This window comes from Oryctolagus cuniculus, chromosome 1 (assembly GCF_964237555.1).
Source record: "Oryctolagus cuniculus chromosome 1, mOryCun1.1, whole genome shotgun sequence".
NCBI lineage: Eukaryota > Metazoa > Chordata > Mammalia > Lagomorpha > Leporidae > Oryctolagus > Oryctolagus cuniculus.
This window is the reverse complement of record NC_091432.1, coordinates 48,079,442-48,104,708: the sequence shown is the minus strand read 5'-3', so window position 1 is coordinate 48,104,708 and position 25,267 is coordinate 48,079,442. Positions and strand designations below refer to the sequence as shown.

Below are 25,267 nucleotides of genomic sequence, written 5' to 3'. Positions count from 1 at the left end.
TGTTAAATATGATGAATAATATGTGATCCAAAAGGGGCATATTTAAAACAAAGACTAAAATGCTACCACCCATCACTATACTGGCAAGCCACTTATATAAATGGCAATATTTTTTTAAAAATTTATTTATTTATTTGAAAGTCAGAGATACACAGAGAGAAAAGGAGAGCATAGAGAGAGAAAGAGAGAAGTCTTCCATCCACTAGCTCACTCCCCAATTGGCTGCAACAGCTGGAGCTGCACGGATCTGAAGCCAGGAGCCAGGAGCCTCCTCCGGATCTCCCATGTGGGTACAGGGTCCAAAGGACTTGGACCATCTTCCACTGCTTTCCCAGGCCACAACAGAGAGCTGGATTGGAAGTGGAGCAGCCGGGACTCAAACTGGCACCCATATGGGATGCCGGCACTGGAGGCAGCACCTTTACCCGCTATGCCACAGCGCTGGCCTCAAATGGCAATATTTTGATGTCCTTAATTGTATAGTTGAAAAAAAGGCTGAGAGCCCTTGGTCAACTATGTGCCAGAGCTTTAGTAAGGGCTCTGCCTATACCATGTGACTTTGTAGCTGCTTATCAAGGTGTATGCATTACTCCTACTTTACATTCAAAAAAAAAAAAAGATGAAGAGAAGAAAAAAGAACACAGGCTTAGAGAGATGAAATAATACGTCCAAGGTCACTCAGCACGAATATGGACGAGTTCAAATTTATACCAAGAATGGTCTGAGTTCAAACTTAAGACTTCTTCTCTCTGTGGTTAATAGACTCTACTGCCTCTGTTATTGATCCACCCACTGATATCTGGAATTACGATTAGTTTGACTGAATTCTCAGAAAGGCATAGACTGCTTTTTTTCTTTTTTTTTTTAATATGGCCCACAGAATCATCTAATTGGGCTTTTTTTTTTTTTAAAGTATTTATTTGAGAGGCAGGCAACAGAGAAAGAGAGCTGCCATCCATTGGTTCACTCCCTAAATGCCCACAAACGCCCCTCCAGGGGTTGGAACCAGGAGGTGGGAATGCAATCTGGGTCTCCTGCCTTCGGATCAGCGCGGTGCGCCGGCCACAGTGCACCAGCCGTGGTGGCCATTGGAGGGTGAACCAACGGCAAAAGGAAGACCTTTCTCTCTGTCTCTCTCTCTCACTGTCCACTCTGCCTGTCAAAAAAAAAAAACAAAAACAAAAACAAAAACAAAAACAAAAAAAAAACAAAAAAACAAACAACTCAACTACTTCAACTACTTGAGACATCACTGCTGCCTCCCAGGGGCTGCATTAGCAGTGAGCTGCAGCCAGGGGTCAGAGCTGAGTATTAAGCCAAGCACTGCAATATGGGACACAGACTTCTAAATTGTTAGGCCAAACTCCACTCCCATTTCCAGGTTCCTGACCCCCAAAGAGAGGCCAAGCCTGCTGACTTTTCCTCCTCCTAAATCCCTGCCCCCCCCTAGATTCTAGGACACTACACTTCCTTGGTTCTCCACCTTCCTCTCCATCTCTGCTCATTTCCTTCTATACTCATTTGCTGACATTAACATGAGTATATTTCAAGTATCTCCCTCTCTCAAGGATGTTGCTTTTTTATGTATACCACCAGTAACTTTTTCTTCTTACCTCTGGTCAGTGCATTCCCCAGCTTAACAATGTTTTCACTCTCATCACATCCCAAGGATCAGCAAAAGTTCTGCTCCTATCTGAAATCCACCTACAGCCAACAGCAATGGGCTTCTACACACAATCTTGTTCTGGTCATCTCTGCCCTTACAGCACTTAATCATCACAACTTTTTTTTTTTTTTTTTTTTTTTTTTTTTGAGGTTGCAAAGTGTTTCCATGAAATCCACAGGCGTGGACACAGGACTGCAAAGTTCAAACTAACAACACACACTCGGACCCCAGAGCGGTTCCCGCATCCGCCTGTCCACATGCCACACCTCGGTCTGTCCTTTGCCACGGAGCGAGGACTGACCAGCTCTGAGGCCCACGGCTGGGCGGGGCGGCTGCGGGGGCGGGCCGGCAGGCGGTGACTCGGCCAGCAGCTCGCCGTGCTCCGCCCCCTGCGCGCCCTGCCGCCGCCTGTACTGCACACACGCCACAGATGCCCGGGCCACCCTGAGCCCGGCGCCGAACTTGCTGCTGGCCACGTCCAGTCCGTCTCGGCCCACGCGGAATGGATTGTGCTCTTTCTCTATCTTTGTAAAAAGTGTGGAGGGTTACAAGTGGGAGAGAGGCATCCTGTCTTCCACCAGCACAGTGTCCATCCCAAACTGGTCGGTGCACTGCTTCACGGTGGCCAGGACGCTGAGGAGCCGCTGGTCCATGGCGTCCAGGTGAGGCTCGGACAGCACTGGCGAGATGGGGTCGTGGGCCATGGCAGAGTGTAAGGCAGACTTCAGCATGCCATTCTTCAGGTAGTTCAGTCTGTTCCAGGTGGAAACCCGAATGATGCAGCACTGATAGAGAGGGGCAAGGATGCTTCTCTCATCCAGCGAAGGGTTCCCAATCGTCACAACTTTTATTTTTTATTGTTGAAACTTGCTATAGAAATAAACCATATCTTTCCAAAAAACCACAACCTTGAGAACAGGACCATTTATTTTTTCCTTTATGTCTCCGAGAGTTCCATATGGCAATGAAACTAAGGGGAATATTTGACAGGTTTTGGGTTCTCACATAAACAATAACCATTTTTTCAATATGAAAGAGAGATCATTATCCTCATAGGAAAATAATCTTTGTCACATGATCAAAGAAATGGTCAGAATTCTGGTCCAAAGTGAGTAAAACTGGGAGGCTACTTTCAAGATTCAGAGGAGAAAAAAAAAAAAAAAAAAAAAAACAAAACAAAACAAAAGAGGACCCCTGAGTTGAGAGATACAATATCCTGGTCTTGATAACTTTACTTGAAATTCAGTATGAAACATTTCTTAGAAATAGCAACCTAGATTAAATGGGAATGTGGGACCTAAATAAGAGTTAACACTTGCAATTCATATATTCCCCTTTCACTTATCCCTTCATTGATAATAAATAGACTGGGACATTGCCTAACAGCATTGTTTAAAAAGACAAAGAAAGGTGGCAGGTGTTTGGAGTAGCACTTAAGCATCCACTTGGGACACTCACATCCCATATGGGAGAGCCTGGGTTTAAGTCCTGGTTCCGCTTCTGATTCTGGTTTCCTGTTTATGTGCATGCAGGGAGGCAACAGGCTCAATTAGTAGGGTTCCTGCCACCCAAATGGGAGACACAGATTGAGTTCTTGGATCCTCGCATAGGCCTGGCCCATTTGGGGAGCAAACCAGTGGATGGACGCTATCTCTCTGCCTTTCTCCCTCTGTTTCTCCCTCTGACTTGCAAATAACTAAAATAATAAATAAATTTCTTTAAAATGTCTCCTTAAAAAAATCAAGTAAAGAGATACCTATATACTCAAAAGAAAATAAAATATAGTATAGAAAGATGTCACCTTGTGAGATTTATGGGTTGATAGTGAAGGTACCAAAGGACACAAGGATATAAATGGGGAAAAAGTAAATAAACAGTAACAAAAAGAAGTCTTCCTGTTCATTTTTTTTAAACTTTGTTGAGTTAGCTATTTGTTGAGAGCTTTTTTTGTGCCTAGCACTGTGCCCATGGTAAAGAAGTTGCGATTTTGGTGCTGGGAAAGAAATGTATAATACATGAATGTGACAACAGACCAAGCCTGCTGCAGGAGTCAACAAAGTATCCAAAGTGGCATTAATTATTGCTTAGGCTGAGGAGATGGCAGAGACATGAGAAGCTTTGTTTACCACACTAGGGACAGTAACAGGACCTTTTAACAGCTAAACTCTAAAAAATAACTCTACCGGGAGAACCAAGCCTACTTGGTCCAGCTATTAGAAAAACATAAGGTAAGGGACCTCCCCACAGCCCAGACGTCGCACAACAGCCAACAGGTATCTAAGTGTTTGTCACGTGCCAGGTACTAGGCCAAGCACGGAAAATATGGTAGCGAGCAAAACAGACATGGAACTTTCACGGAGCTTACCTTTTAGAGGTAAAAAAAAAAAGCATAAATATTACATGAGTATATAGTTATAATCTGTAATAAGTACCATAAAAGAAGAGTGCTAAAGGAAGATTTTAAAATTATGCTTTATCTAATTATGGACAAATAGCTATCTTTTGTCAATAACTTTCATGGTAAATTATGGATTTATTAATATATTATATTGCTAGAATTCATTTTTAACCACTTCAGTGTAGACCATATGACATATACATAAATCAGTTTTTAATCTCACACTTAGGGGCAATTAGTTAACATTACAATTGTTTTCTGTTTTGAAAGGCAGGAGACAGAGAGAGATACAAATAGAAGGGCCAGTGCTGTGGCATACCAGGTTAAACTGCTGCCTGCACAACTGGCAATCCATATGGGCACCGGTTCAAGTCCCAGCTGCTCCACTTCCAATCCAGCTCTATGTTAATGTATCTGGGAAAGCAGTAGAAGATGGCCCAAGTGATTAGGCCCCTGCACCCATGTGGGAGACCTGGAAGAAGCTTCTGACTCCTGGCTTTGGCCAGGCATAGCTCCAAGCTGTTGCAGCTATTTGGGGAGTGAACCAGAGGATGGAAGACTTCTGACTCTCTGCCTCTCCCTCTCTGTAATTCTGCCTTTCAAAAATAAATAAATAAACCTTTAAAAAGAAAGAAAGAAAGAAAGAAAGAAAGAGAGAGAGAGAGAGAGAGAGAGAGAGAAATCTGCTGGTTGACAGCAGCTGAGGCAGAGAAACAAGGAGATGGGAACTCAGTGCAGGTCTCCCATGTGGTATGTGGTAGGAACCCAATTACTTTGGGCTGGCACTGTGGCCCAGCAGATTAAAACATTGCTTAGGAAAGGTGGTTCAAGTTCTGGCTCCTCTGTTTCCAATTCAGCTTCTTACTAACACACCTGGGAAGGCAGGAAATGATGGTCCAAATACTTGGGTTTCTGCCATTCCGTGTAGGAGACCCAGATGGAATTCCAGCCCTGGCTATTATAGGCAATTAGAATCAGCAAATAGAATATCTTTTGGTCTCTCTCTCACCCTGTCACTCTGCCTTTCAAATAAATGAATAAATGTCTCTCTAATTAAAAAAAGCAGAGGTGCCAGTACTGTGGCTTTGTGGATAAAGCTGCCATCTGCGGCACCAGCATTCAATATAGGCACCAGTTCAAAACCTGGCTGCTCCACTTCCTATCCAACTCCCTGCTAATGCTCCTGGGAAAGCAGCAGAGGATGGCCCAAGTGCTTGGGCCCCTGTACCTACATGGGAGACCTGGATAAAACTCCTGGCTCCTGACTTCAGACTGGTCTAGCTCCAACCATTGTGGCCATCTGGGGAGTGAACCAGTGGATGAAAGATCTCTCCATATCTTCCCCTCTCTATATATATAATTCTGCCTCTCAAATAAATAAATACATCTTTTTAAAATAATTTTCTATGAGCAATTGGCCTTTGAAAGAACCCAATCAAGAGTCTACACTTCAGTGTACATTTTAACAACCTTTGCATAATATTCTCCAAAACTGCATTCAAGATCTTATTAGTCAGCCTAAGGGATATTAGAAATATCTTTCACTGATGAAATAAGTAGAGATCAAGACAAAGCAGTTAGCTGTAAATCAAACACTCGCACCGCTTCCCTCAGAACCAGGTGTAAGAACTGGCAAGCCCAGCAGCAGATACCCTGAGAGTGGCACTCTGAGTTGCTATGTAACTGTGGGTTTTGCCAACTAGAGAGCTAGCTGAACCCTGACATTAGCATTTGGCTGAACTGCCTGGAGCAGACCTTCCACGCATGATGCTTACCAGAGTCCCTAAAGGACAGGTGAAATTTCATCACGCCTACAAGTTCTACAGCATTTTTGTGCCTGCTAGCTATGTGCTTCTACTTGCGTGTGGTGATTTCAGCCTGGGACTTGCTTTCATTACAGCATTCACCACGTAGGGGGATTGAGAGAACACAACCTATAGCTCTTAGCTCTAAGTGCCAGAAGTTCCCTGGCACTTAAACTGTCCAGTTGGTTTAGAAAGGGAAGTATATTTCTAGGATCCTTTCATTCTTCTTAGATAAAGAACACTTAAAGTAACACAGTTATTTCCTAACTTTACAAAATTAAATTAATGCAAAAACAATCTTTTTTTTAGACTAGTCAAGTATTTTTTTAAAAAAGATTTATTTATTTATTTGAAAGTCAGAATTACACAAAGAGAGAAGAAGAAGCGGGGAGAGAGAGAGGTGTCTTCCATCGCTGGTTCACTCCCCAATTGGCCGCAATGGCCACAGCTGTGCTGATCTGAAGCCAGGAGCCAGGAGCTTCTTCCAGGTCTCCCACATGGGTGCAGGGGCCCAAGGATTTGGGCCATCTTCTACTGCTTTCTCGAGCCATAGCAGAGAGCTGGATTGGAAGTAGAGCAGCTGGGATACAAACCAGCACCCATATGGGATGCCGGCACTGCAGGCAGCATCTTTACCCGCTACGCCACAGCATAGCTAAAACAATTTTAAAAACTTGCTTCTAGGGGCTAGCATTGTGGCACAGCCAGTTAATCCACCGCCTGCGATGCCAGCATCCCATATCAGAGTGCTGGTTCAAGTCCTGGTTATTCCACTTTGGATCTAGCTCTCTGCTAACGCGCCTGATAGAATGCCAGGCTCTCTTTTTCAGCCAGGATCAGCCCTAGCCTTTGCAGCTATTTGAGGACTGAACTAGTAGATGTAGTAGATGGAGGCCCTCTCTCTCTCTCTCTCTCTCTCTCTCTCTCTGTGTCATTCTGCCTGTTAAATAAACCAATAAGTATTACAAAAACAAACAAACAAACAAACAAACAAAAAGCCCTGCTTCTGAACAGGAAACAAAAAGAAAAAGCTAAGCATCCATTTTATTTTGAGGATCAAAGGAGAAACTTACCTAAGATGCAAGAGTCTGGGGAAAGACAAAGACTGGGAGGAGCCAACTGTATGATCATACTGAGGTTCTGATCTAGGAAGTAAACACATCTGTTAATGACGTAATCACACTTTTCTCAATGGCAGGAAACTCTTGCCTCCAAAAAAACCCCAAAAATCAAACCGAACCTTCCCTTACTTGATTCATCCATTACAGGAAAGATGATTGATAAAAGACACTTTTGGTTTCTTTAACTCTTTTAATAAAAAGTCTACTCCATTCTAAAATCAGTATAATAAAGTATTTAATACACACATAGAATATCAGATTGTAATCTCAGCCCTCCATGTAAATTCCTCTAACAATTCCAATCACTCCTAAAAACCATACCTGACAGTGATCACAGGGAGAGGCGGCAATGAGAGGAGTTTCTTGAACTGATGTGTACTCATCACTTCCCCATCAAAGTTCACTTCCCACATCCTGGAGCCAGGGCGGGCACAATAGATCAGAGGTTGCTGGCTCCCAGAGCACCTTCCAGGGAAGAAACAAGCTCCATATTCTCCATCTCTTTCCTTGTTTCCAATTTTCCAAAACTTTTCTCTAATGCCCAGAAAGGAAGAGAAAGCACATTTACTTACAGAAAAGTGAAAAAGCCACAGCATTACAAGTCAGCACTGCCAATAAGGGTCCACTCGCTAATGTTACGTTAGCAATTTCCTGGAAAGAGCTACAGAATGGAAATGTCAAGATATGGCTCTGGCTCCATCTTGCCATCAGCTATTTTTGTGACAGGAACCAAACCACTTCATATTAGTACTCAGCTTATTATCTGCAAAATGAGGGACTCAGAAGTATATGAAAGCCCCTTTTAAAAAAACTGATTAAGGCATTATTTTTTTTCTTTTAAGCAACAAACTGCCAATATGTGTGGATGACACTATTGTACACAGAGATAATCCAACACAATCGAAAACTAAATACAATCTAGTAAGAGAAATAAGCAACATTACTGGGTATATGATCAATATTTACAATCTAGAGGACTGCCCTTTACAAATCTACAAAGTGAGGGCTACCAAAGCATCTCAGATACCCTTGAACCCTACTGACTGCATCCCCACTCACATGCAACATGCCTTCTGGACACTCCCTGGAAACTTCTCATCTCCCTCTCCAACCCTGCCCTCCAGTCACTCCCTCATCATAAACACCCCATAAACTCCTCACTGTTCCCACAAAATGCCAGGTCTTCTGGATCTCTGTCGCCTTAGATTACCTGAGTTAGACATACCAAAGAGCTCAGCACATGGCCTGGGAACACAGAAAGTAACAGTGGTGTGGAGAGGGTCTCTTCCTAAAAACTTCTGATACCCATGCTCCATGACAGCACCATCCCTGTTCCTCTGAGAAATGTCCTTGACTCCCATAGGCTGAATCCAAGCTTCTGGTGCTGTTTTCATGGTGCTTACTGTGGGGAGCAATCCGGACTGGACTGAGTTACTGGAATTAAGACTTATTCTATGCATCTGCTCTCCCACAATATGGCGCTGGGAGAGAAGTAAACAGCTTCTGCACAGCTGCCTCCAGTTCAACTAATAAACTGTAGGACTTGCTCCTGATTGGAGGAGAGCAGCATACTCGGCGTGTGGGCAGCCGAGTTGGGATTGGCGGAGGAGGACTATAAAGGAGGAGAGAGACGGCATGCACCAGGAACATCTATGGGGAACATCTAGCTGAAGGAACACCTGTGCAGCCCCCCGAGAGAGCCGGCCGGCGGTGTGCTGCTCCCCTGCGGAAGTGGGGAATGTGGCCAGGGGGAACTGCCCTTCCACGGAGGTGGAAGGGATAGTAGCCAACCCGGGAAAAACCAGCAGCAAACCCGGGGAGGGCCGAGCAGACGAAAGAACAGCGCAGGGTCCTGTGTTGCTCCTCCACGAAGAGGGGGAGCGACATAATGGTGCCGTGACTCGGATAGGAAACCTGACTCGGATATGAAGCCTAGGCAGGGTTTAGTGTTGCTCCTCCACGAAGAGGGGGAGCGACACTTACCACCTTATATACAGCAATGATGTCTCTCTGAACAGTAGATTACAACTTTTCAGGACAAAGGCTATTTTCTATTTCTCTTTAGTTGAACTGTTAGTGTGCAGTGCAGTGTCTGGCCCACAGAAAGTACTCGGCACTGCCAACACTCCAGAAACTGAGTGTCTCCTACTGGGGAATGGTCTAACACACTCACTGGCATGAATTTATTATATTACCTCAGGTAACTCCACAAATATTGCTGTATTTACTTGCTTTGTGAATAAAAATATAACATATGCTTTATTTCAGGAACATGGATACAAAAGAGCTTTGAAATATATATAGAGCAAGATAAGAAGTAATGGCATTATTATTTATTCTCCTTATTTGCAAAATAAAATATATTTCTTACTGTCTTACTTGTATACTCATGAATCTTGTTTTCTTTATTTTCAAAGAATATGCAACAAGCACAGAGTAAAGTATTCTCATATACCTTATCTTTGTTAATCCTCAAAACTATCACTATATTCTAGTGGGGAAACTGACCTTCAGCAAGGTTTAAAGAGACGCAGAACCAGAACTTGACATTGTATCATCAGGTCCTATTATCCAGTGTTCTATTATCGCGTAATTCTTTCTTTGTTCTATTCACGATTCTGAACGTGTTCATTCTCAACACTGATAGAAACTAGACAATGGCCGGCAGAAGAAGTAAATTTTTATCTATTATTTGGTTAGTTATTAGGAATCCTACTGTTTTTTCTTAAATGCTACTTGTTGGAAGGAAAGGTTGAAGCAAACAAAAACCCCGACTTTTTGATATAAATAATTTTTAAAAAATTATTGTACTGGCCAGCGCCACAGCTCAACAGGCTAGTCCTCTGCCTGCAGCGCCGGTACACTAGGTTCTAGTCCCAGTTGGGGCACTGGATTCTGTCCCGGTTGCCCCTCTTCCAGTCCAGCTCTCTGCTATGGCCCGGGAGTGCAGTGGAGGATGGCCCAAGTCCTTGGACCCTGCACCCACATGGGAGACCGGGAGAAGCACCTGGCTCCTGGCTTCGGATCAGCACAGTGCGCCGGCCACAGCAGCCAATGGGGAGTGAACCAATGGAAAAAGGAAAACCTTTCTCTCTGTCTCTCTCTCTCACTGTTCACTCTGCCTGTCAAAAAAAAAAAAAAATTATTGTACTGTACATTTCCCTAAAAACTGCATTCTAGCTAACAGACAGTGGGTTTATCTAAAAGATGTTGTTTTTGCAATGAGTTCTATGTTTCTGTCATCAAACTCTGGCTATACCCCTGTGAAATGGATACATTCGGGTTCATGATACGATTTTCTCTTGTGTATGCTCAAAATTCCCCATAATAAACTTTTAAGGAAGAATAGGCCTTAGGAACATGGTAGCTGGCCAGGATCCAAGAAAAAGAAAATGACTGGTGAAAACTTCCCTAGGTGAGAAAAGCTGAGGACCTTTGGAACACTGACACAGAGGATTCTTTCCAAGTTGTTCCCCACTCTGGTATTTCACAGCTACCTCGAATACACTCCTGTGCCATTCATTGTACCTCTGGCTCCACCCTGGAGATTTTGGTGAAAGTCAGCAGGGCAGCCCCTGTAGCACAGTAGGCTAAGCCTCCACTTGCAGAGCCAACATCCCATACGGGCGCCAGTTCATGTCCCACATGCTCCACTTGTGATGTCCCTCTCTGCTTTTAGCTTGGGAAAGCAGTGGAAGTGGCCCAAGTGCCTGGGTCCCTGCACCTACATGGGAGACCTGGAAGAAGCTCCTGACTCCTGACTTCAAATCAGCCCAGCTCCTGCTGTTGCGGCCATTTGGGGAGTGAACTAGCAGATGGAAGATCTGTCTCTCTCTGTAACTCTACTTCTCAAATAAATTAATTAAATATATTTTTTTAAAAAATCTGTCAATTTCAAAAACTCTTTTTTGTTTCCTTGTTTACTTTAGATTTCATTATCAGGCCAGCATTGTGGCACAATGGGTTAACGCCCTGGTCTGAAGTGCCAGCATCCCATATGGGCACCAGTTCGAGACTCAGCTGCTCCACTTCTGATACAGCTCTCTGCTATGGCCTGGGAAAGCAGTGGAAGATGGCCCAAGTCCTTGGGCCCCTGCACCCACGTGGGAGACCCAGAGGAGGCTCCTGGCTCCTGGCTTCGGATCGGCGCAGCTCTGGCCATTGTGGCCATCTGGGGAGTGAACCATCGGATGGAGGACCTCTCTTTCTCTCTGCCTCTCCTCTCTCTGCTGTGTAAATTTGACTTTCCAATAAATAAATAAATCTTAAAAGATTTTATTATCTATTTTGACCTTTGAAAATTAAGGGGAATAAGAGTAACATTTCACCCATAAGAATAGGTCAAATGTGGTCTTTCCTGCCTAAAGGATACTGTTTTATCAGAGGAAGTAGACAGCTTGCTTTCCAAGACCTTTGTGTCTTTATCAAATTGAGATCAGATAAACTGTAGTGAAGGCAGCTCACTACAAGTCTTTGGGAATCCTCGTGTCAGATTTCAGAGGGGGAACAAACAAAATAACAGACATTTTCATTACCATCTTACCAAACATAAGGGCAAATGGAAGAGCAAAACCTATCACTCAATGACATTGGAAAGGTGTATTTATGGAAAGCTCTAAGTTCCTCTAGAACCCCTACTAGACAGGCTGCCCTAATTTTTTTGTTAAAATATTTTTGTATTTATAAAAGGGGAACAAATTTTATCTATCTGATAGATAGTTTTAAGAGCATAATGGTACTTCCCACTCAACCTCTCTCCCTCCCTTGCTCCCATCTTTCCTCTTCCTTCCTGATTTCTTTTAATTTTTACAATGACATACTTTTAATTTACTTTATAATCACAAGTTTAGCCCTCTACTAACTAAAGAATTCAACAAGGAGTAAGTATAAAAACCACTGTTACTCAAGAGTATAGACAAGGGCTATACACAATAATCAAATCTCAAAATGTCAATTTCACTCATATACTTTTTTGTACTCTGCATATTAGTTACCACAAATCAGGGAAAATATATGATATTTGTCTTTTTGGGACTGGCTTATCTCACTAAGCATAATGGTCGCCAACTGCATCCATTTTGCTGCAAAAGACAGGATCTGCTGTACCTCCATGTTTATAGCAGCTCAACTTACAATAACTAAGATGAAATTAATTCAGATGTCCATCAACTGATGATTAGATAAAGAAATTGTGGGGGGCCAGCGCTGTGGCATGGCAGGTAAAGCTTCTGCCTACAGTGCCAGCATCCCATATGGGCACCAATTTAAGTCCTGGCTGCTCCTCTTCCATTCCAGCTCTCTGCTATAGCCAGGGAAAGCACTGGAGGATGGCCCAAGTGCTTGGGCTCACGCACCCACATGGGAGACCCAGAGAAAGCTCCTGGCTCCTTGCTCCATTGTGGCCATTTGGGGAGGAACCAGCAGATGGAAGAGATATCTCTCTCCCTTTCTGCCTCTGCCTCTCTGTAACTCTGCCTTCCAAATAAATAAATAAATCTTTAAAAACAAATAAATTGTGGTACATATACACGATGGAATACTACTCAGCCATAGAAAAAGAATGAAATCATGACTTTCACAACCAAGTTCCCAAATATTCTGTACCCAATTTTTATCTTTAATAAAATCTTATTAATTATAAAAACAAGTTTAAAAAAACAACAACACAACTCAATCAAGGCCTTTGGCCTTCTCTCCTGGCACTAAGCCCATGCCTGGCAGTAGAGTTCAGTTAATACCTGTTTTAGTCACTGCCTGGATTGTCTCAGTTACCTCTACTCTACTTTCCCACATCAGATTCCCTACAACTGGGTCCTTTTTTTTTTTTCCTTTCTCTCTTTTTTTTTTTTTTTTTTTTTTTTTTTTGACAGGCAGAGTGGATAGTGAGAGAGAGAGACAGAGAGAAAGGTCTTCCTTTGCCGTTGGTTCACCCTCCAATGGCCGCCGCGGCCGGCGTGCTGCGGCCGGCGCACCGCGCTGATCCGATGGCAGGAGCCAGGAGCCAGGTGCTTTTCCTGGTCTCCCATGGGGTGCAGGGCCCAAGCACCTGGGCCATCCTCCACTGCACTCCCTGGCCACAGCAGAGGGCTGGCCTGGAAGAGGGGCAACCGGGACAGAATCCGGCGCCCCGACCGGGACTAGAACCCGGTGTGCCGGCGCCACTAGGTGGAGGATTAGCCTAGTGAGCCGCGGCGCTGGCCCTTTTTTTTTTCTTTTTGTTGGTAGGGTGGGGGTGGAGGATTGGGGGGTAGGGGATGGGGGATGACCTGGTCCAGGCTGTGCCAGAAACCCAGCATTGTTGGGGGAGGCAGCTGGAACTTAAGGATAGTCCTGCCAGAGCAGGCAGGGCTCCCGATGGCCCTCAGCCTGCAGGAAGTGGGGCTGTGAGGGTGCCATGGGGTTCATTTGCTCCAACCTCCTGGCCCCTGTTTTTCTGTCCTAGAGATGCCAGGCTTGACCCCACTTTCCTTCCTGAGGGTACACCCCTGATCTCCTCTTGGGGTTCCCAGGCCAAGAGCTGACTCATGCAGATTTTTTCCCTCCTCTATCCAGCCACCTCTGCCTCCCTTACTGGGTCCTTTTTAACATCTGTAAAACTGGCTAAGTGGTTTGAGCTATATAACTTCTAAGTTCCTTCCATTACTTCTGCATTTCTGCTGAATCATGGTTGGTCAATTTACCTCTCGGTGTCACACAAGAAGGATCGAGTAAGTGAAGATATGAGCAGTCTTCCATCCAAATAATCTAACTGGACGACACAGGAGTCGACTGTTGTTATCGTCTGAACAGGAAATATCACAAAGGCAGCCGCTGCCTGAAAGGCACATGAGAAGGAAACAAAGTGTATTTCATCAGAACACACACATGACCTCTTCCTCTTTACCTTCCCAATAAAAGTAACTTGAAGAGCAAAATAAAAATTTTAAATAGGCTAAAATTTAATTTTCTTATTAGAGTATCAAAGTTTCACTCAAAAGTTTTGTGAAATAACTTGGCCATAACTACAGAAGAAAATTATTTAAAAAAAAAAAGATTTATTTTACTTATTTGAAAGTCAGAGTTACACAGATAGATCTGCTGGTTCACTCCCCAATTGGCTGCAATGGCTGGAGCTAGGCCAATCCGAAGCCAGGAGTTCCTCTGGGTCTCCCACACAGGTGCCAGGGCCCAAGGACTTGGGCCATCTTCTACTGCTTTCCCAGGCCATAGCAGAGAGTTGGATAGAAAATGAAGCAGCTGGGACTCGAACCGGTGCCCATACGGACGCTGGCACTGCAGGCAGTGGCTTTACACGCTACGCCACAGTGCCGGCCCCCAGAAGAAAAGTCTTAAGGCTCTCCTATGATTTTTCTAACCTTACAGTTTGGAATGAAAAAGATGAAGTAAGTTTGAGAATACATGAGAGAATTTTTCACTGGTAAATAGTGCTTCTCCCTTTGGGAAAAAGATACTATGTGTAAGGCAGCAATTGTATTCTGGGTCAAAAATATATGAAGTTTTAAACAGTAACCTTGATGGGTCATGATGGCAAGGCCAGAATAATAATTTGATGTGTTCATTAAAATAATTTAGCCAGGAGGCTAGCATGGTGGCAGAGTGGGTCAAGCAGCTGCCTGCAATGCTGGCATCCCACATGAGCACCAGTTCGAGTTCCAGTTGTTCCACTTCTGATCCAGTTCCCTTTTAATGTGCCTGGGAAAATCAGCCAAAGATGGCCCAAGAACCTGGGCCCCTGTTACCCATGTGGGAAACATCTGGATGGAGTTCCAGACTCCTGGCTTGGTCCCAGGCATTGCAGGCATCTGGAGACTGATCCAATAGATGAAAGAACTCTCTTTCTCCCTCTCTCTCTTTTTGTAATTCTGCCTTTCAAATAAATAAATAAATATTTTTAAAAATAATAATAATTTAGCCTAGTGAGCCGTGGCACCGGCCTCCATTTTATCCTCATTATCTAATAAACAGACATCTTTTTTCAATAACCCTATATATATATATATTTTTTTTTTTTTTTTGACAGGCAGAGTGGACAGTGAGAGAGAGGCAGAGAGAAAGGTCTTCCTTCCATTGGTTCACCCTCCAATGGCCACCACGGCCAGCGTGCTGCTGCCGGCGCACCGCGCTGATCCGAAAGCAGGAGCCAGGTGCTTCTCCTGGTCTCCCATGGGGTGCAGGGCCCAAGCACCTGGGCCATCCTCCACTGCACTCCCTGGCCACAACAGAGAGCTAGACTGGAAGAGGGGCAACCGGGACAGAATCCGGCGCTCCAACCGGGACTAGAACCCGGTGTGCCAGTGCTGCAAGGCAGAGGATTAGCCTAGTGAGCCGCGGCACCGGCCTAATAACCCTATATTAAAGAATACTTGATTTAAAGGAGCCATACAGGTGAATTAGGAAGTACTACAATACAATGTGCAAATTATAGAAGTTAGTTTACAGATGCCATTCTGCAACAGAATCAAGCTGGAACAGGCTCCCATGGGTACTACACAGAAATGAGTCTCCTTAAAACCTGCATTCTTGGCTCTAGATCAGCCCCCCAATAAATACAGCCAGTAAATTCACATCCCTTAATTGAAAGCTCCATGAGACTACACCTTATATCCAAGCACATACACAAAGAACTGGACTGGTTCTCACCTTGGCTTGTTTAGAAGTGTTGAGTTTGATGGCAGAAACTTTCCCGACGTGATCCCCTACAAACACTCTAAGAAGAGCTGTGTCCCAACAGAGAGCTGTAACTTTTCGGCCTTTGTGTTCTGAAGACACATAAACTCGTTCTGGTTTCCCCCGACGCTCTTGATTCAATTCCCAAACAACTACAAGGCCTTGACTGTGAGAAGTGAGTCACAGAATCAAGTTTTTTGCAATGGTGAAAAGGTATGACTTAGTTAATCACAGTATCAACTATATTAAACATATATGCAACTCTTATTCTTCAGAAAAAAAGGTGTCAAAATACTACTTCCTTGCTTTAGTGACTAGACCAATATAACAGAACTTAAATATTTAAATTATTTCTGTTCCCCTTTCCCTTATAAGATCTTTGAAATGTCACTGCCTCAAATTAGCATCTTTCCACAAACACCAGGATGACCAACGAACGGTCCATCCTGGTTTTCTGGCCTAGAAAGATTCCCCAGGAGAGAGGACTTTCACTGCTAAAAGCGAGACAGCTGTAGGCAAACTGGAATCACTGGTCACCCTAACAAACACTTTTAATTAAAATGCATTTAATTTTAAAAGCTTCTCACCTGGTAGCCACAGCAACATAATCATCATCATGTAAACAACAGGCAACCTGAGAAATTGCACCTTCCTAGAGCATAAAAGGGAAAAGAATCTTTAACTCTCAAGTTTTACATTCTTTTCTTCCAAGTGATTGTTTAAATTGGAGAAATGTACACTTCTGCAAGACAGGCTGAATGGTGGGCGACAGGGCCGCCTCTGCTCTTACCCTGTGTGAGAGCAGCAGCCTGTGCTTCCAGCCTTCCTTCTGAATGAGATGCAGTCCTCCTCCCGAGCTGCCCAGAGCCAGCCACTTCCGAGACACGGCTATGCTTGTGCACTAAATGTGTGAGGAGACAGTGTGAGATAATCACAGCACTCAGCCAGACAGACTGTGCACTGGGAACAAACACTGAGGCTGTGTCCTGCAGGTTCCTCCTCTCCCCCGACCCCCTGCTCAGATTTACACAACATAAGGCACTCATGCTTGAATTCTAGATAAGTAAGAATACCAAAGAACACTTGACTATTAAAGTTCTAATGGAAAAAGGCTCAACAAGCTCAGCTGGGTAAATGAGTAATCTGTCCTTGGTGAAAGCTGCTAACTACACCATTCATGTTTTGTACAATTTGGCTGCAGTTCCAGTGCTGACCCTAACAGTGAAAGACCACATGACTCATCAAGGGATTAAAGCACCCACACTAATCATTTGCTCACTCACATCACTTCTTGTCCAGACAATCATCATAAAATGTCCACAGCTCTGACAGCCAAGTGAGACTGCATAGGGCAAAGATGCAGGTCATTGGACTGTCTCTCCATCCCCTTGGCCTGATTCCTCTCTGTATCCACCAAAGAAATCAGGAGCCATGCTGTGCTCAATACCCTGTGGCAAAAAATTATCTGAGACATTCACAGCCCCCTTTGTTTCTTCCTACCATAAAAGCTAGCAATCCCATGTATTTACTTTCCCAGTTTCCATTGCTGCCAGGGGCAGCCATGTGACTCAGTTGCAGCCAATGGAACTAAGCCTGCTGGGAGCTACTTGGAAAGTTTGACTTTCTCAGATAAAAGGCAGAGTCTGAAGTAAAGGAAACCCCTGCCCTTGTTCCCCTCATTCTTGATTGAGAGGCTAATGGGGACATTAAGAATGCAGTAAGTATTACCCCATGCCTGCTGTCATATGGATACTAGCAGAACAGGAAAGAGAGAAAGTCTGGTCTGTGTCCTCAGTAGTACAGTTGGGCCACTGTGCTACAGCCCGAGACACTAACCTCCAAAGAAATACAAATGTCTTTATTGCTTAAGCCACTATGAGTAAAGTAGTCCATGACTTACAGTGGAAAAACTTCTAATATCAACCTTCACAATAATATAATAGTATCTCATAATACTTTGCCTATCACTTCTTATCTTCCCTTTCCTTAGAGGCTAGAAAGGTGCTTTGGGGTGGTAGTGAAAATGTAGGAATGAGAATATTCTAGAATTAGTTATACAATTTTGTTCTAGAAGCTCCTGACTCCAAGCTTTGGCCTGGCCCCTCCATGGACTGTTGCAGGCATCTAAGGAGTGAACCAGGAGACGGAAGGTATCTCTCTCTCTCTGTCTCTCCCACTCTCTCTGTAACTCTGCCTTTCAAGTAAATAAATGAACAAATAAATATTTATGTTTAAAACTGTGATGAGTGGTGTACACTTATTGCTACTATTTTATTTTCAATTGAATACATTACTTTCTGAGAGAAGACACTAAGATCACAGAGAGGGAAAAATTAAGCAGTCAGGATCATGATTTCTAGGGGAGAGAAGAATCCAAATGACAGCTCTAAGATAATTCATGCTATTGCTATGGAGGGTATGACTAAGACAGGTAAGGACACCCAACATTCCACAAAACGCAAGGAACTAGAGGGCACAGGCCATTTAACAAGCGCACAAAATTACGGGAGGGCACGGGCCCATTTAACAAGTGCACAAAATTACGAAAATGAAACCCACAAAAGGATTAAGACGCTCACCTTTAGGCGACTGGAGTCCAGCCTCAGGGCTGAGAGTAACGGATCCAGAGACTCAAACTCTGCCAGCACATGGCTGTAGGGCTCTGCTATCACTGGCACAAAAGTCATTTAGTCAGAAAGTCGAAACTCGTTCTGTGAGAGGCACAGTTTTCCTCAGCCGAATAAAACCTGCAAACACAGAATTTAACAAGCTCATCATTCATTCCATACTCATGTATTTAATGAATTCATGCGGTGCACAGGGAAATGGGAGAAAGGGACAAGGATCCCTACTCTGGAAGTACTTTGTACCTAGGTAGCAAAAGATCTCATACAGGTACATTTGCATGCAACAGTGTGCTCAGACATCATTCCATCTAAAATTCCTACAGCATCTGGTCCAGGTTCTCAAGGCCCGCCACAATCCAATCCCATTTTATTATCTGACACTGTAAGCTAAGAGAGCACAATAGGACTTAAAAGGAAAACTGGAGACGAACCTTTGACCCAGTGGTTAAACCATCACAACCGAGTGCTTGAGTTTGATATGAGACCCCAGCTTTTGATTCGAGCTTCCTGCTGAAAAAGACCCTGGGGGCAGTAATGACAGCTTAAGTAGTTGTCTCCTGCCACCCATGTGGGAGATTTGGATTGAGTTCCTGGCTCCCAGCTTCGATCTCCCTCTGTCCCCACGACCACTGTGGGCACAGCCCCATTTATAGGGAGCGAATCAGCAGACAGGAACTTTTTACTCCAACAAATTAAAAAAAAAAAAATGGGGTAGGCTTTTGGTGTAGCAGTTACGATGCCACCTGGAACATCTAGACCTCACATCAGGGTGCCTGAGAACAAGTGCTGGCTGTGCTTCCGATTCCAGCTTCCTGCTACCGCACATCCTAGGAAGCAGCAGGTAGTGGCTCAGGTAGTTGGGTTCCTGCCACATGTGGGACATCCTGATTGAGATGGAGTTCTGGGCACCTGGCTTCAGTCTGACCTAGACAAGGCTGCCTGCCACAGGCATTTGAAGAGTGAACCCACATCTGGAAGGGATCTCACTTTCAAATAAAATAACTAAAACTTACCTTTATAAAATCTTTTGATAGGCCGGCACCGTGGCTCAATAGGCTAATCCTCCACCTAGCGGCGCCGGCACACTGGGTTCTAGTCCCGGTTGGGGCGCCGGATTCTGTCCTGGTTGCCCCTCTTCCAGGCCAGCTCTCTGCTGTGGCCCAGGAGTGCAGTGGAGGATGGCCCAAGTGCTTGGGCCCTGCACCCCATGGGAGACTACCTGGCTCCTAGGAGCCTTTGGATCAGCGCAGTGCTCCGGCCGCGGCAGCCATTGGAGGGTGAACCAACGGCAAAAGGAAGACCTTTCTCTCTGTCTCTCTCTCTCACTATCCACTCTGCCTGTCAAAAAAAAAAAAAAAAATCTTTTGATAAATAAATAAATAAGGAAAACTGGTAAAATCCCTTTGAGGGGCATCGGTGCTGTGGCACAACTGGTTAAATCCCTGGCCTGCAGAACCAGCATCCCATATGGGTGCCAGTTTAAGTCCTGGCTGCTCCACTTCTGATTTAGCTCTCTGCTATGGCCTGGGAAAGCAGCAGAAGACAGCCCAACTCCTTGGGCCCCTGCACCAGCGTAGGAGACCCAGAAGAAGCTCCTCCTGGCTCCTGGCTTTGGATCAGCTCAACTCTGGCTGTTGCAGTCATTTGGGAAGTGAACCAGTGGGTGGAAGACCTCTCTCTCTCTGGCTCTACCTATCTCTGTAACTCTGTCTTTCAAATAAATCTTTTTTTTTTTTTTTTTTTTTTGGACAGGCAGAGTGGACAGTGAGAGAGAGAGAGACAGGTCTTCCTTTTTCTGTTGGTTCGCCCCCAAGAGGCCGCTACGGCTGGCGCACTGTGGCTGGCACACCACGCCGATCCGAAGCCAGGAGCAGGTGCTTCTCCTGGTCTCCCATGGGGTGCAGGGCCCAAGCACTTGGGCCATCCTCCATTGCACTCCTGGGCCACAGCAGAGAGCTGGATTGAAAGACGGGCAACCGGGACAGAATCCAGCGCCCCAACTGGGACTAGAACCCAGGGTGCTGGCGCCGCAGGCCGAGGATTAGCATAGTGAGCCACAGCACCAGCCCATAAATCTCTTTTAAAAAAATTCCTCTGAGGTAAAAGAGCAACCCTGCTGCACTTCTTTGAGTTGTAAATCTTCTTGTCTTTAGAAGTGTCCCATAAAATGCAATCTTCTATAAAGGCCTTAAATTAGAAACCTCTATGAGCCTCCACTGTAGCTCTTCATGGAAGTCTCTTCTCCAGCCTAGCAGGTGCTTAACAAGTAGGTTGAATGAACATGAGTGCACCTACTAAGTGAAACGCAAAGTACAGGGAACTAAAGCACAAAGAATAAGAGATTCAGTGAAAGAAACAAGGTAGAAATAAACAAATAAGAACACAAAGTAGGAAATGACAAATTCCTAACGAGGGAATTTGTAAACAAACACAAGAGTTATCTGTCTGGAGCCGGCGCCGTGGCTCAATAGGCTAATCCTCCACCTTGCGGCGCCGGCAAACCGGGTTCTAGTCCCGGTTGGGGTGCCGGATTCTGTCCCGGTTGCCCCTCTTCCAGGCCAGCTCTCTGCTATGGCCAGGGAGTGCAGTGGAGGATGGCCCAGGTGCTTGGGCCCTGCACCCCATGGGAGACCAGGAAAAGCACCTGGCTCCTGGCTCCTGCCAGGATCAGCGCGGTGCGCCGGCTGCAGCGGCGGCCATTGGAGGGTGAACCAGCGGCAAAGGAAGACCTTTCTCTCTCTGTCTCTCTCTCTCACTGTCCACTCTGCCTGTCAAAAAAAAAAAAAAAAAAAAAAAAGAGTTATCTGTCTGACTACTCTAACATGCAAGTTTTGTCACATGGCACTGATTTGCACAAAAATCAATAAAATTTAAGGCAATTCTACCTATTATTTTTAACTTTTATCAATCCTTTGCTACCAGTCAAATAATATCACAGAAAAATTCAAATACAACTGTTTATACTTACTAATTTTCTGCATTATTTATACTTTGTTTTGTGGGGGTTTTTTCCCCAGAAACATATATCATTCACTCATTCATTTATTCAACAAATATATACTGAGCACCACCTATATGCCAGGTATGGTTCTATGTCCCGGAGATAACCACGAAGTACAAAACAACATCCTAACCTTCATGGAATATATTTTTTAAGTTTATTTATTTATGTTCATCTATTTGAAAGACAGAGACAGAGATGGGTCTTCTGCCCATTGGTTCACTTCCCAGATGCCAAGCCCAAATCAGGAGTACTGACCCCCATCTGGGTCTCTCACGTGGGTAGCAGGGCCCAAGCACTTGAGCCATGATGTGCTGCCTCCCAGGATGCGTTAGCAGGAAGCTGGATTGGAAGCAGAACATCTGGGACTTGAACCAGGCACTCCACCATGGAGTGCAGCAGTCCCAAGAAGTAGGCTGCACCAGAATGCCTGTCCCCATGGAACATCATTTCCATCTAGTGCCAAAACATATGGAAGCTTATGATATTTTTCTTTGCTTGCACCAAAGATAGTCTTATTTTCTGCATATAATACCCTTCTTAATAACAGCCAAACTTCTATAAGGATTGTGATTGTGCTTAAAAAATAAGTAAATAAAATAAAATATACTCTTTAGTATGCCTACACTCAAAATATTTGAGAATTCCTGATTTGAGAAAAATTTTCCTTTATGCTTCTCACTCATTCATTTTATAAACTACAAAGTAAAATACCAGGCAGACACAATGGTAGGAGCAAGGCAAGTAAGATAATTCCAGATATCATCCAGTTTATGTCCAAATAGGGAATATAAAATAAATACTATACATACGCACATGGAGGTCTCATAAAAGAAGCATAAGCAAAGTGCTTTATTAGAAATTAGAGGATAGAGGGATCATACTGAGTTAAAGGGAATCACAGACAATGTCTTAAAGGGAAGGAGCATGCGCACAGCGCAGGCTTATCAGAAGGAAAAAGGAAAGGGTGGCAGATAGGGCAGTAACCAACAAAGATCCTGAGATGGAAAAGCAAAGGATCTATTTGGAGAAGACAAGTTTAGTCCGGAAAACACAGGTTGAAACATAGGATAATGGAAATTCAAAAGATAAACCTGGAATGGCAATTTGGGGCCAAATTACAAAACACTGAATCTCAAACCAAGGAACCTACACTTAATTTAGCAGGCAACAGAGAGGCTTTGAAAGCTCTGGTGTTGGGGCAGGGGCACAACAAGTTCTGTAAAATGTTGTGGGCTAAAGCTGGAAAACAAGGAACTTAACGAGTGGGTGGTAGGGAAGTGAAGATAAGGCATTTCAGCTCCCTTACAAGTCTCCTGGGAAAGGAGAAAACTTCTGACTTTCTGAATACAGAGGACTTAAGAGACAGAAAGGAATGGTATCAAGACAACCACATCTCTTCTACTTGTACTCCTGAAATAAAAGCCCAAGATGGACAGGCCATTTCGCCTTGTTCTCAATGAAGGCAGAACATCTTACAATAGAGGAAAATCTTAGGATCTTACTTTATTTAAAAAAAAAAAAAAGATTTAACCAAGATGGGAATGCAAAAGAAAACAGTATTAGCAAAAGAAGTTGCTGGGTGGTAGCGTTCCCCAAACCACCTCTATGCTAACTTTAGGCTCACTCTCTTCTGGATCTACTTATTCAGGTTTACCCAGCCTCCAGGACTCCACTTAACTGCCTTCCCAGAATTCTTAAGGTGGAGGACTCATAGGTAATTCAGTACACATCCACCTAACTCAGAAATTAGTTTTGCTCTAGATCCCTGAGTATTTTCAGCGACTGAAAGCAAGCACTCCTGAAGCTGCCTATTCCATCCTGCAGTGTTCATCATTACAAGGTCTTTTTTAATACAGGTCTGAAATCTGATCACTTACAACTCTTACCATTATGCCTAACTGTGGCTTCTACAGTTGAAGGAAATAATTTTGCTCCTTCCAGAACAGCCTCTCAGTATTTGAAAAGCATTGTCAGGTCTTCTTTTCCAAATTCTTCTGTGTTCTGGCCAACCCGCAGTCACTTTAGCTTGCCTGAGAATGCAGTGCTTAGAACTCAACATGATACCCTTAAGTAGCTGAGTGAGCACAAAATAGAGTAGACAACAATAGCTCCCTAGATCTGGACACTAAGTTTCCATATTATAAACATAGCATTAGCTGTGTTTTCAAAATGGCCATGTCAGGCTGTTGGCTGAACAACAAGGAAGCAGTCAGCTAAAACCCAAAGAAAATTTTTTTTTAAAGATAAATAAAAGTTTGCTAGTTCAGCACCTAGATATAGTAACATTGAACACAAACTGAAAGTTGCTATTAACCAAATGCAACAGTAGCTAGAAATTTAAGTGCTCGGTACAAACAATAGAATGGGATATAAAAAATACCTAGAAATTAAAACCTCAGAACAAACAATACATTGTTTTAACTGGTATATGGGATAGTTCATTATATTATTATGTCTAACTCAGAGTTTGAAATTTTCCACAATAAAGTTTTAAATGTACTTTAAAAAACAAGCTCTGTACAAACATCCAATAGCTCCCCTTCTTACACATAATCTGATCCCTACTTTTTTTCCAGCCTCATAGAGCATCTTATTCTCCCATTATCCAACTATATTGTACTATTTCTCTTTTTTCCAAAAAAAATTATCTATTTGTAAGGCAGAGCATCAGAGGGAGAAGAAAGAGAAATCTTCCATCATCTGGTTTACTCCCCAAATGGCCTCAAGAGCCAGGAGCCAGGAACTCCGTCTGGGTCTCCCACATGTGTGGCAAGAGCCCAAGTACTCTGGAAATCATCAGCAGCCTCCCCAGGTGCATTAGCATCAGAGCAGCAGGGACTCAGATGGGATGCCAGGGCTCCATGCCATGGCTTAACCCGCTGTGTCACAGCAGCCCCTGTACAAACTTTTCTTTCTCTTTCATAATGTAAGCTGATTGTGACTGTGATTTAGTATTTGCTTCCTTTTGAGCCTTTCTCCACCTAACAAAAACCCTATTTCTGCAAAGCTGACTTTCGATGTTACCTCTACAAAGTCTGTCACAGCTCCAGCTCAGCAAAATGCTAAGTACACAGAAGGAAGCAACAAATGCGTATTACCAAAGTCAGTGAAACTTCTCGGAGAGGTTGGCCCGCCCAAGGGTCACAGCGCTCTCAAGAGAAGGAGCTGAGACTAGAACCCATGGCTCCTGAATCAAGATCTTTCCATTCCCCGATTCACTTGATTATAACCTAAGAGTAGTAAACAGTGTTTGCTGCTCCCACAAAAGCGTTTGTAGAAGGAAGGAGAAGCAAAAAAAAAAAAAAAAAAAAAAAAAGAAAAAAATTAAAGAAATGTTGCAATAGGAAAGTAACAGTCTTTTCCATTTCTATATTGGGATCTTTCTATCCAACAAGTAAGGATCAGAGAACTGTGGGACTCAACAGAGAAAAAGCGACTTAATCAATAATGCATTCATTCACACACCATTCTGAATGTCTACTATGTTCCAGGCCCTGCATGCATCGCTGGAGACACAGGATGAACAAAACAGTCATTGACCACAAGCAGCTCTTCGCCTAGGGGGAACTACTACCTTTTAAACAGCAGTAACTTTAAATACTGCACTCAGATTTCTTGAAGAGAGGAGCCCCAGCAACCAAGTTTTCAAACCAGGCTCACAGATCAGCAGCCCAGAAGTCTCAGCCCAGCTCCACCACATCCAGGTCTGCAGTTCCCAATTCTCAGGTCAGGCACTCTCTCTCGGTCAGCACCGGGCCACTCGGAGTTAAGAGCGAAACCTGAACTTCAATTCCCTCCTACCCGGCCCTTCCCTTGCTTACGTCATCCAAGAGCGCCGGGGACGCGGGGACAACGCCATTAACGGCACTTCCTTGTCACGTGACAGGTTACGTCCCCTTGCGCGTGGCCCCACCCCCTCGAGCCGCCGTCGCAATGACGCTCCCTACGGCCTGCAGTCGGCGAGCCGCCGCGGGTTGAA

At 44.2% G+C, this 25,267-nt stretch overlaps 1 protein-coding gene across 11 annotated transcripts in view; it reads right to left on the bottom strand.

Moving 5' to 3' along the window:
• HPS5 (HPS5 biogenesis of lysosomal organelles complex 2 subunit 2) overlaps positions 1–25,244 on the bottom strand; it is a 52,972-nt gene extending 27,728 nt beyond the window's left edge. For 6 of the 11 annotated variants that reach the window (XR_011388118.1, XR_011388125.1, XR_011388123.1 and 3 more), the window contains exons 1-8: positions 24,863–25,122; positions 18,237–18,404; positions 16,448–16,558; positions 16,245–16,309; positions 15,631–15,823; positions 13,671–13,804; positions 7,312–7,524; positions 6,943–7,014 (exon numbers count right to left, since the gene is read on the bottom strand). Coding sequence is in view for 7 of the 11 variants with exons in the window: in XM_008275122.4 (XP_008273344.2) it covers positions 6,943–7,014; positions 7,312–7,524; positions 13,671–13,804; positions 15,631–15,823; positions 16,245–16,309; positions 16,448–16,558; positions 18,237–18,344 (896 nt within the window). In the remaining 4 variants the exon portion in view is untranslated. Of the gene's footprint in view, positions 1–6,942; positions 7,015–7,311; positions 7,525–13,670; positions 13,805–15,630; positions 15,824–16,244; positions 16,310–16,447; positions 16,559–18,236; positions 18,405–23,174; positions 23,319–24,862 lie in introns of those variants that run through there. The other 5 variants (XM_008275123.4, XM_070072629.1, XM_051833997.2 and 2 more) reach the window with 3 other exon arrangements.
• Between the last annotated feature and the right edge of the window lie 23 nt (positions 25,245–25,267).